Here is a 13,149-nt window from a genome sequence, read left to right as displayed (position 1 = left end):
ACTGTTTTCCCCCTTTTACTGTTCCAACGCCCCCCCACCTAACGGAAATAACCATTAAATGTAGCGGAAACTATAAAAACTCTAACAAAATCGATGGAAAACTAAAGGTTAGATGAGGAAACATCCCACTTGATATGGAGAAAACTAATTAAATCAAATAATCAAAAAAAATATTCGATATATGTACGTGTACACAACAAACAACAGCAAAAACTTTTTAGGTTTAGCCAGCAGAAAACAAAAAAAAAAAAAATTTAAAAAACAACAACAAAAACAATAACTATTAAATAAACAAAAACATCTACAAGCAAGAAAACTACAAAAACACAAAAAGTGGCCGCGTTTATTGTAAATTGTTCAGCAAGAAAAACAAAAACCAAAGTAAAAAATTAAAAGCGCAATTAAGGCAACAAAAACACAAGTTACAAAATAAATTAATTTAATTGTGACACAAAACTAACTAAAACACAAACTTCAAAAAACCAACGAATGCGTTTTATTTATGATCGTATTGTAGTTAATTTTAAAGTTATTTGCAAATTTTAAGGAATTTACTGGCTTAATTAAAGTAAATTGCTAATTTTTTGTAATTTTACTTCGCTTTTGGCTGGAGATCTATAAATCAAAATTGTAAAGAGAAAAATGTCATATGCAGAACGAAACTTTAAATTTATCGCGTATTTTATCAAGACTCCACATAAATTCTATTAATATATTTATTTAATCAGTAACATTTTTTTCCCAAAAAAAAAAGTCCAATATAATTTAAAAAATACCCACTCCACATGGTCACACTTGATTATTTTGTCAAGGGAACTTTTTTGTGAGTGGTTTCATCAGTAGGAACTTTTCGTGAGTAGTCATAAAAGCAGGTGTTTTCTGTTGAAAATGGGTAAAGCCTCAAAACTGAAATTTGGGTTCTGCCAAACCCAAATCGGGTTGCGGGTGGCGAAACAACCACCCATTTACCATTGCTTATTTTTTGTTTTTTGTTTTCCATTTTTACCAGCGAGGTCTCGAGATAAGCCTAAGCAACAACGACTTCCCGTCCCGTAAAGCTATAAAAGCAATAAAGCTTTGCTGCCCCGTTATCAATTTGTCTCCCGGAATATGGCAATGGCTTATCTAATTTGCTTTGGCAGGGCTTTTTGGCCAAGTCAAGATACAGATACGAATGGCAGTGCTGACTGCGATGCAGGTACGGATACAGATACATTTAGAGATACAGATACAGATACAGAAGCATTGGACGTGACCAGCATTTTGCACAAGTTTTTTCCAAAGGGGATGCTTTCGGAAGGGGTGCGGGGTGAGGGGCAGGGGGTTGAGTTCCCGATCACGTTTTTGCTATAAAACCTTAAATGGGGACTGTGTCCCCTTCTCTATGCCCAGTTCTCTCCGTTCTGCCTACCTGAAAAAGAGTGTCGATCTGGAGTCATTGCACTGGTCATGTGTTCATCGAACTATCCACTTGTCCATTTATCTATATGACTATATGTCTTTATGGTAACGGTACGGCTCGATCACCGGCCTGCCATCTCCAACTCTCCAGGGTATCCAGGGTAATGGCAATTGTCTATTTGACGCCTCGTTCGGGGCATTGATAATCCATTGACCCACATTTATTTTAATTCCACCGATCACGAGTACGCGTACAATACAACACAAAACAATATTTGGATGACGCAATCGCGTTTTATTGTTCAAGTTTGGCAGATCAAAAAAATTAGTCTGATAACGGAAAAGGTAAGGTATAGTCAAGCTTCATATAGTCAACGATTAAGGGATCCTAAGATTAACAAATATTACAAATAAAATGAAAATTTTATATTATAAACAACTGTATTTAATATACTACCCTAAATAAATCGTCAATTATTTAAAAGCGAACAAGTTTGACACAAATTTTTAAAATCAACCCATTGAATAACAACTATTCCCATTTTAATATAAAAACCAAGTCGAACATTATATTTCAATGGAACTTGTTTTACGCTGCAAAAGAAACATGCATAATAAATTCTTTATCTTAAGCTTTTATTTGACACTTTTTTGCGTCTCAAACATTTTCATAGTAGCAGTGGCTCCTAGTGAATGTATAATTATTTTATTTGCAAAACGTGTAATCACCTTTTGGATCTACATAAGTCAATTCCTGAAACTAAGTTCCCCGCTAAGATGTTAAATCCCAGTCCACGATTAAAATAATACCCATAAACATTTCTAGGAGCCAACTATCCAAAAAAAGACACAATTAAATAATAGTAAGTGCAAATTTCACCACTTGCGCCGCGAAGAATGTGCGGATAAAGATAAAGATAAAGATAAAGGAGTGGGAAGATAAGAGTGCAGAAGACCAAAGACTGAAGAGGTGTCTTCTTATCATTATTTTTTGTTTTTTGTGTGTGCGTGTGCAGATCGTAAAGCTGGGACAACAACAACAAGCGTTGGCCCGTCGTCGCCTCAATGTGTCACATTGGCAATCAGATAACGATAACGGCATCTCTTATCACCAGGCTCCGGCTCCCGAGAAAGAGCGAGCGAGCGAGCGAGCACTAGAAATAAAAGAGCAGGAGAGCAAAGCATTGTGTAGAATTGCGAAGGCAGTCTTCGGCTCGCGTCACGATTCACATTTCGGGCCAGGCCGATGATCATCGGTGACCTAAAGTGTGCGAGAGGAAGAGAGCATAACTAGTTTCACAGATATACCCCTTAGAGATGCTGCTGGCTCGAACATTCCGACGTTGATCAGTGTATACTTGATTCAGAGTGGTACAAAATGATTTTTTGCGAAAATTGAAACACAAAAAAAAATGATCAGCTGTAAGTGCCAAACGAAAGGACGAGTTTAAAGAGGTATGTCATACCAAAATGTTATTTATTTAATTTCTCAGACATTCGATAAAAAATACCAAAATTTAATGTTTAATGTTGTTAAGGTTTTTTTTTTTCTGTGATCACAGCTTGCAGCATCTCTACTGCGAAGAATGGAGACCAGAGACCAGAGAGCGGAGAAGCATCTTCGCCAGTCCCAAAAACAGCAAGAGTAACAGCGCCAACGCAGACGCCACCGATTCCGAATCCGATTCCGATTCCGAATTCAAGCCGACGCCGGCAGAGGAAACCGAGGCACTTGGCAGAGGCAGACGTCGGCGATCTGGCAGTCGCTTCTCAGCATTCTTCGCCTCTGGTTCGACATTCAGTTCAGTTCTCTGACCCACACGATCAGATCAGCAAAATAAAGACCGAATAAAGACCGAGGAACAGGGGAACGAAAGACAGAAGACAGAATACAGCATCATACAGAAGACAGAATACAGAAGACGGAAAAAACTGAAAATAACAAAAATCCATTTCTATATACCCCCGAGATCGAGATCGAGATGTGTATATGAACGCAGTTCCTGCTCGTAGACTGGTCGTCCGTCCGCAGCCTCTCGTTGTGTTCCACAGTTCCACAGATCCACAGATCCGCAGCTCCAAAGTTCAGTGAAGTGGACAAAAACAAAAGAATCGAGGACGGGGAAATCCTGCGCGGGGAGGAAAGTATCGATCCACGATTTGTTGTAATGGTGCACAGGCGCTGGATTTTCTGTGAGAGCGGCGAGGATCCAAACTTCAGAAAGGAGCACTACGAGTATACCCAAAGCCAGCACCGATAAATATAAAATACCCGAAACACGAAGAAGTCCATTCAACTTGCTGCAATTACTTGTGCCAACGATCTCATTTGCCACCGCAAAATAATCAAAACATAACAACACACAAATAATCAAAATATAACAAAAAACGTATGAAAAACAATTGAAGCGCGTGCTTAATTTTCAATATAAAGAAAACAAAATTTCGGTGCTTTTTGTTTGTATTTTTTATTGTTTGGTTTTTGGTGTTCCTCAAATGTGAAGAGGAGAATTGCTAACCCAAAGCGAGAGAAAGAGTGCGTGAGACAGAGAGAAAATTTCATCGGCGGCCAGAAAAACATTTTCGAGTGAGTACACATAGAACAAATTCTTTTTTAAATATACATATCATTAGTTAGGAATTTAAAACTAAATTTAAATTTAAGCCTGGATAATTAAAAAAACCTATTATCTTATAATCCTTTTAAACGTCGTTCTCAAAATAAAAATTCCAGAGCAAGGATCAATGAGAATTTTCCATTTTAAAAACGTTTAGCTGGTCGCTACATATTTACGGCTGCTGATCAAATAAACAAAGTACTCGTATTTAATATTATCAAAAGGTTTTGTATAGGTCAAAAGTATAGTAAATTTAGATGACGTTCTCATTGAAAATTCTTATTGTTTATTATTTAAAATTTTACCTTTCCAATTTGCTTGAATTATTTTTCTAAAGCAAAGAATTTATGTTCTGTCTACATCACCTTTTATTTTTTGGAAATATTCTATATTATTTTCCCGAGTGTATGAAATGCCGACAAACATGTTTACCCCAAGTAACCCCCCAAAACCCCCTCTATTTCTAAGGCTATAAATAAAAGGCACAAAGTGGGAAGAGCCAAAGGAGCGAAAGGGACGGAAAAAAACTGATGTGCATATTTGTACTTGTCTTCTTTCTTTTTTCTAAGTGGGCCATGCAGTTTGGCAAAATTTTGAACTTTTATCGTACCGCTTGGAAAACAGGTGTCTTCATTTTCATCACTTATCAGGAATGTAACAAAGCAATATTTTGCAATTCCCTCGGAAAAAAAAGTAAACAAAAAATGGTTCCACACTTCCCAGTGTTTTTATTTCACAAAAACGAAATGAATCGTCAAGAGCAACACAAGATAAATACAATTTATTGATAGCAGACAAAAAAAATTAAATTTTTTTTCATCATTAGTTTCTATATATAGTATCGCTGTATACACACACTTCTTGCGCAGTCCAGCATGTGAAAAAAATAAAAAAAAAGAAAAAGAATAAAAGATGAACTAGCAGAACGAGCGAGGCACTTTTATTCCTACAACACGATGGCCACCAATTATTGTCAAAAACTTGACTACGTGACCAAACAGGAAATGTAGAAGTACAGAAGTGAAGTAGTGGGGAATCTTTTCTGGGGAAGCTTTCACTTCACAGGGGGTCACGAACCCCCTCCCTCGGCCCCCTGCAATTGAGTCAATCAAAAAGCATCGACAAACAAATTCTCCCCCATTCGCAATTAAGCGACACTCGGAGATCCGATCAATTAATACATTATTTTTGCCTCCCCATGGCATCGTCATCTCTTCATTTGTTTCTGGTTCATGTAAAGCACTTAAACATATAGATGCACCAATGGTCACAGTGGTGGCCAAGATAAGAGTACTTCTGCTTTAAAATAGCAGCCCCCTATTTACACCAAATAAAGCATAGTAGTATTAACAAAATATGTATCAAGAGATTATCACCTAATTAGTTTATTTTTGCTGCAACCTTTTTATATTTCTTATTTTAAATATTATTTAATTCAGTGCCTGTAAGAATTTGTTATGATATATGATGCAAACAAAGTTAAAAGAAAATTATTAAATTAAATGTTAAAAAAAAATAGTTAGTAATTTTCAATTATTTAGTTTATTAGTTCCTATTACATTGCCCGCTGCTGTGCTGCGTCTGATATATCCGATTCAGACTCCCTTGCAAAGTGGGCCAGACAATTCCCAAGAATTTGTTGCCTCTGTTTTTGTGGGCGTCAGTTTCGTCAAGTTTTTCTTTTTCTGCTTTAGTTTTTATGATTTTCTTGTCGCGGCAATTAAGGGAATTGTTGTGCTATGGTGTATGTGTGTGTTGTGCCGTATAGATTGCCACACATCGGATAATGGTGAGGGAGGTCGGAAATAACGTCCAAGGAATTTTAATTAGATTGTGCATTGTTCTGGGCTATAAGTGAAACTTTGGTAATAATGTTAAGTATTTGTTAAGAGTTTCCTGAAATAACAACGCTCTGTAAATTACACAAAAATCTAATCTTTAAAGTAATTTATTTTAAATTTATCATTAAAGACCTATTATACCTAACAACTTTTAAGTAAAAATAAATATTTTTGAAGTTTGTTTTGGGAATTGAAATTATGGTATATATATTTTTTGGGAAATTGAATTTACAATTTCCTAGAATGACCAAATCAAATTTTCTTATGTTCTATTTCATTAAGTAGTAATAAGCAATTGCTTGAAAATTTAAAACCGTTCATTTTTCGCTTGGAAAAATCTGAGAAACTCATATAAACATTGAACCTTCGCTTCTGGCGTTAGAATATACAATGAACATGATATCTCATGTAATCCGATGAAAATCTCCTCCCATTCGGTGCATTTTTTGTTTGCAACCAACAGTAAATCATTTTTCCCTGGCAACTAATGGGGAATTCTGTATGATAGCCACTGGCTAAAAAAAATTCCCACCGAGTAGATAGTACTATTACTACATCCATATCTTTGTGGCACTCTTAAGCTGCATTGTCCGCCTTATCGGGAGTTGATAAGCCCACCTAGAAGATGCCAGGCCAACAGCAAGCCCGGCCAATCTGGATATACATACTAACACAAGTATCTCGGGCACGGCTGAATCATATGGTATATCCATATGACGCATTTGCTCCAGAAAACAAATAGGGAAATTCACTCATCTACTGAGAATCATATACTTTTACGGCCTTGTTGTGGTTTTTGCGGCTTGGCTAATTCTTTGTAAATCTGGCATACTGGAGAGCATAAATAATGAAATGCGAAGGTCTTAAGAAAACAAGAACCGTAACCCTAAATGCGAAATTAGCAGGAATCAGAAGTGCAGTGCGCTCTAAAATAAAAAAAAAAAAAATTAAACTGAAGTCGAGTCATCAGAAATTCGATATGTTACATGTGGAACCGATAAGTGTTCTGGTGATCTCTGCACTTGGCTGATTTGTACTCCAATTGGGTTTCTGGGCCACTGCTGACGCTCGACTTGCGACCAAAGTCTCTCTTTTCAAAGTCAAGCTCAGCCGGTAATGTAATTGCTGGGGTTATATTTATACAATATCTGTCTATTCTAGCCACGATTTAGCTGCTTTCCTTTCTGGCTTTTCTTTCGATTTTTTTTTAGTTTTTTTGTGGGCGTTGCTGCCAGCTAATTTGTGCTTTTAGGCAATCATTTTTTATTTCCCCAGTCAGCTGACAATGTGCACATGCAACTGGTTAAGATACGTGTACTATATGCCCATATCACAGATTCAACGTGCCTTTAAATGTGCCTTTCAGGCCTTTCAACATCTGGTCAATGACTCGATCCGATTGTCGCCCTGACGCTGATGCAATTTGTGAATGGAAATATGAGAAAAATATTCCAAATTCAGATCACGTCACGTATTACTACGCATATCATCCCGGGGCCGGAAGTATATATCTATAAGATACGGAAGTGCAAGCCAAAGATTCACTTCTTGGAGTTGTATCTATTGAAGCTTTAAGAGATTTCCGATATTTCAAATAATTGAATATTGTTGTTCAGTAATGTGGTGTTCCATAAATCAAATTTAAATGGCAATTTTAATTTATTGTTTCTAAAGTGTATTGGGTAGCTAAAATACTTATCAGTGAAATAGCTTTTAACTTATTAAACTTACAATTTCCGTTGAATCCAAAAGTAAACACAAATCAGGACTCAAATAAGTTTATTGAATAATTTCTGGGTTGCAGAATTGTACGCAGAATGAAATTCGAGAGAAATAAGAACGAAAAACATGGATAAAGGTTAATGCGCCCCAATTTCTTACGCAAATCACTGTCGCAGTCGTCCCAAATTGGGTCCTCACCCAAAAAGCAAACTTTATAAATTAACAACAGCACTAAATCATTCAAATGAGGCGGCGGGAAACGGGAAAAAAAACGAGGACAATCAATGACAAACTCTTTACAACCGGTTTATATTTGAGCAAAGTCGGGGCGTTGTCTTATCAGTAAGGACTGATAATGGCTCTCCTCATGTGCGTATATATACGTATATATATCATATTTGCATTTGTCATATGATGCATCTGTATCTGAATCTATATGGACTGCAATTAAGTATATCTATTGTAAGCGACGAGGTCTCCGCCATTCATTCACCAGACGCAGTTGCAATTATAATTGCAAATTTCCATTGTCTGATTGGCGGGGTTTTCTTTCCCCCCCTTCCCCCCTTTTCCCCCTCCCTCTGGAAATTCGCCGCATTCCCTTGTGCAGAGATCTTAAGTATTGCAGCGTTAATCAAGACTTGTCGCCACGCTATCTATTCCCTGGTATCTCAACCAGAGTTCAGACAACTTTCAGATAAAGTTCAGAATATCAAAGGAGCAATGGCTTGCAACCGGTTTTGTAGATAAAGCCGGATGACAAGAACCTTATTAACTTGCCCGCTATCGTTATTTTCTTGTGCAATTACCACCTCTCCACTCCCTTTTCTTTATATCTCGCCTCGAAATGACAAAAAAAAATAAAGAAAAGATTTTTCTGCTTAGCTTTTCATTCCTGAACTGCAATTAAATGTTTGTGTGTTTGCTTGCTATCTCTTAATTTGTACAAGAAATGTGGGCATTTTATCTATAAACTAGATATACTTTGGCAGGAGTAAATATTTTTCGTAAAGAAGTCTAGGTTTTTGATTAAAATTTATTGATAAACAAATAAGGAACTGGTATTGTTACAATTGTAATTTTTTTTTTAATATGGAAAAGTAAACCTTGAACGATCAGTAAAAGTAAAGTTATTACAGGTTTAAGTTTACAAACAATAAACAATCAGTAAAAGTTAACTAATTGCAGGTTAGATGATACAGCTTTAGGGTAAAAGTAAGTTAGATAATTGGGAAAACTTATAGCAATAAAGTTTGACTGATTTGGAAAGTCAGTTTGCCAGCAGTGGGAATTATGCGGTTTCAGTGCTGAAATGTTTATTGTTGGCTTAGGCTTTAATTTCCCCATTACTTTTCCACCATTAAGGGTATGTCCAAAGTCCATCAAGCCCAGCTTTGGGGTTCTCAGCTGACAGCATACTCCGATTGTGCTATATGGTCATTTTTGCGGGACGCTTTTCCAGTCCGATTCCAACATTTGACCGGCCCAGATCGCCACGAATCGGTTTAAGCCCGACCAAGCTGGCTTTAATTCCCCATTGTGCCTTGTGTTTTCTTTACTCTCTTTGTTTTTGTTTGTGTTTGTGTTTTTGCTTTTGTTTTTTTTTTTTTTTAATTTTTTCATTTATTTCTTGCAAGTCAAGTCCAATGCTGAGTGTGTTAATTGACAGACGCCTTGGTAACCAATGTGCAAATAGTATGTTATTATTGAAACAAATAAATGTGTAAGAACGGCAAATAATCACGTGCCGCCCTTATCGCTCAAGTGAACTGGATTTCCCCCTTGCAGTTGGCATATTGATAAGAGCGATCTTTAATGAATTATCGCCCCTAGTTTAGCAAATCAAGTATACGCCTTGTGAGGCGACAATCCCACTTCATCTTGATTTTCGGTCTTATCTCGAGTCGGTGTAAAAAAACACAACCATAAAGTTCTCCCCTCGCAAAACAACACCACAAATAACATGCACATAAATTACAAACTATATAAAGAAAAAAAAACAAAACATATATAAATAGATATAAATTAAATGTAAACAGCCGGTTTTTGTTTACTCAATGATTAAATTGAAAAAAGAAGCAAGCGAATGAAATAGTATTAATTTCCAGTCAAGAAAAAATTCAAAACATTCATTAGATGTTTGAGGAAAGATCGAAGTTCTCTAAAACAAATTATACAACAATGTGTTAAAGCAATTAATACAAATTAATTGGAATGTTAACCCTCGGTTTTAATCATCGTTAAAATTATATTAACATGTTAAATAGATAGGAATAATGCTGGAACTTAATTTTTAGTATGTAAGGGTTGATTATCTAAATAAATTATTACATAATACTGATCAAAACTTTTTTTTTAAAGAAATTTTTAATTATGTATTCGCATTTTCCTCATCATAACCACCCTCAACAGATAGATGGCTGCAAAATCAAAGACTGCTACAAAAACTAAACTCATATGTCACACTCAAATCATTGAATAAATATGCTAGCAATAACAATTCAAAGACAGTTATAAATTAACCAATTGATATCAATAAAAACAAAATAGAGAGCGAAGAAAGAGCGAAATATCGAAATGCGCCCCGTATACGACTTGTTGCTGAGCAACGCCTTTGATCCCAGGTATGAGTAGTATTCGCCATATATAGATATATCGATACATAGATATATAGACCACAATCCCAAACACAATCACGGACATACACACACAAACACACACACACACAAATAGGCATTGGAATATGATACATCTTGCCCGGTAATTGAATGCTAACCAATGTTAATTGGACTCCAAACGAGAATGCTTAGCAAATATTTGGTTTCCACCGTCTGCGCCTCACTGACGCAGTTGATTTTATTGGGAAGGCAGGGGCGTTTTATCAAATGTTTATTATATTATTAACCCAATGCGATATACGCAAAATATTTGCCAAACAAATCGAAAACAGCAATTAAGCAGGAAAGTGTTCGTTCGCGTAATTGTGGAAAAGCATTAGAGTCCTATACTCCGATAATACGGCTGTATTTTAAAACTAACTATGATCCAGTTCTATACGTAATAATTCTTGTTTTCTTATAAGAATATATGTGTAAATAAGACTTCTTAAGCAGTATCAAGTTCTGGTAATCTACCAACCTTAGGTGTTAATAAAAATTATGAAATTGGCCTAATCGTATGCTGAAAAGAATAACCCATTGTCTCAGCGATTATAGTTCGCGATCGAAACCGATTCCACTGCCAAACTCTCATGCCTATTCATTGGGGATTAACAATTGAGCCCCCAATTATCCACTATTCCCATCGAATAAACATGAATCGCTAGGCTCCGCACGGAGAAAAAAAACCTTATAATATTAGGTGTTCTCAGATTAGGCTTAATCATATAAATATATATTAACTTAAGTTCCCCCGAAATTTCGAAGTAAGTTGAGCCAGTTTCTAAAATTTCTTAACTTTTTACAGGAATTTTCTCAATTATTAATACTTTTGAAAATCTAAGACTATGTCAAAATACTAGACTACAATTGATCTCTTCCTGTTTGAATATGCTTTTAAGTTCCTTAAATAGCTAAACATTTTATAGGGATTTTCTATAATATTATATTTATAGAATATCTGAAATAATATCGAAATCTTAAGAAACAAAATCTCTTTCTTTTGTAGTATGATGTTTCTTACTTAAATTGACAAGAATTGTAAAGTAATATTGCTAAACATTTTTAGTCTTTAAAATCTAAAATAATACCGAAATAACCAGAAACATATGGTCTTTTGCTTTTGATGTATGATGTTAATTTGCTAGAATGTTATAGAGATTTTCTAAATTGTTATTATTCTTGAAATAGCAAAATGTATTGCCTTTGAAGTTTAATGTTATTCTAGAGCAATTTGTTTAATTTTTTTCCCTGTGTAACCCTGAGTTTTCTTTGGTTTTCCAGAATGGTGCTTCAGAACCACAACACAGTGGTGGCCCGCTCCACATTGACGCCGAACAGCAGCAGCCAGAACTTTGGCTCCCATTCGCTGGGCCACCACGGCGGATCGACCCATGGATCCGGACGGAGTCCTTTGAACGCCGGACCCAGCACCCAGCGTCCCATTGTGGACCTGCTGGTGGCCATGGTGGCCGTACCCGTGCTGATCCTGTGCGCCCTGCAGCTGGAAAAGAATCTGAGGGACAATACTGCGGAGTCACGCTGGCTGGTCTTCGCACTTGGCATCGGGATGCTGTTTATCAGCGTGATCATCTGCGGTTATGTCACGCACCGCATGGGCGTCTGCATTTGGGCGGGACCCATCGATGAGGCGGGAAATCGGGCCACAAATGGAGCCATACCACATGTGAGTACCAACAAAGATTTACAAATTACAAATTTCATACAAATTATCGAGGATACCACAAGTTGTTTATATTTATTTCTATGAAAATGTGGAGTTTCCTTACTAAAGCATAGGAAGTCTTGTTAAACAAAAAATCGTTACCTTAAGAAGCTATTAATTTATATACAATTTTTTAAAAAGCATGGAAACTTCAATCTGTCTTCTAATTTTAAAACCTCGTATTTTATGGAAACCCATTTGCTAATCCTCACATACTTTCCAGATCAACTCGCAGAACGATGTGCTGCGTATTGTGGACTCACTGCCGCCGAGTTACGATAGTGTGGTCAAGTACGAGCTGCCGCCGCCGGCCTACGACTGTTTGGTGATAGACATGGACCAGTCCAAGGATCTGGAGCCACCGCAGAGCTCCACCAAGCCGGGAGCCGGAGGATCCACCTCCCCACCCGGAGCCACACTGCACATTTAGGGAGAGGGGAGGATGAGCCACGGGAGCACTAGGAGGAGGAGAGAGAATTAAGAGATTTTTTCCCAATTGGCAGCGCAACGGATTTCTGTACTTGACCCACTTAAGAACCACACGCAATCAAATCTATACCTACGATTTCGATACGTGGTATTCAGGCAACTCTAGTGTCTTGCAAATACTACACACAACACAAAACACAAAACTGAAATGTTTTAGAATTCCTAGAGCCTACTGCTGAATACCGCCATATATCCGTATATCTATTGTAAAGTTTGGCTAACTGGTAGCTTGGCAGCAAAGCATTATGGCATTGTATTTACTTTGATTTTAAGCAGCTAGTATTTTAACTCGTAGAGTCCCTCGATTCTCCCGCATTGTACATAGAGTTCTTTGAAACACAGCATCTAGTCCAAAGTTGTATATAGCCGAACAAGAAATAACTAAACCACATGATGCGCCCACACAAAACTTTTAAATATATATATAATATATAATATATAAAAATATATATATATATACTTAGTGAATGCCAAGGCAAGGCGGGGATCAAACTACAAAACTACAGGGTAGCACATAGTCTTAGTCTTAGCCTAACGCCTGTAAATAATTATATATATTACGATTACAAATATTATTATAGCCATAACGATTGCCAACAAATGTAGGAAAACGTTCAGTGTTGCTTTCCAGAAATAAAGAATTCCTATTAAGTTTATTGAAATCCAACGAAAAAGTCTTGCATCTTTTGGGGGAA

The 13,149-nt window shown here is 36.7% G+C and overlaps 2 protein-coding genes across 2 annotated transcripts; both read left to right on the top strand.

The window, feature by feature from the left end:
- The first annotated feature begins 3,153 nt into the window (after positions 1–3,153).
- LOC121467958 lies at positions 3,154–3,662 on the top strand. Its single transcript, XM_041710740.1, has one exon. It carries the CDS (start codon positions 3,570–3,572, stop codon positions 3,660–3,662), a length of 93 nt encoding a protein of 30 aa, XP_041566674.1. The 5' UTR covers positions 3,154–3,569.
- A 219-nt stretch (positions 3,663–3,881) lies between these two features.
- LOC108150019 lies at positions 3,882–13,116 on the top strand. The gene is made up of 3 exons (XM_017277978.2): positions 3,882–3,988; positions 11,524–11,926; positions 12,189–13,116. Exons 2-3 carry the CDS (start codon positions 11,525–11,527, stop codon positions 12,393–12,395), a joined length of 609 nt encoding a protein of 202 aa, XP_017133467.1. The 5' UTR covers positions 3,882–3,988; position 11,524; the 3' UTR covers positions 12,396–13,116.
- Positions 13,117–13,149: the final 33 nt, after the last annotated feature.

This window comes from Drosophila elegans, unplaced genomic scaffold (genome assembly GCF_018152505.1).
Source record: "Drosophila elegans isolate 14027-0461.03 unplaced genomic scaffold, ASM1815250v1 contig_149, whole genome shotgun sequence".
Classification (NCBI taxonomy): domain Eukaryota; kingdom Metazoa; phylum Arthropoda; class Insecta; order Diptera; family Drosophilidae; genus Drosophila; species Drosophila elegans.
This window is presented reverse-complemented; position numbering and strand designations above follow the sequence as displayed.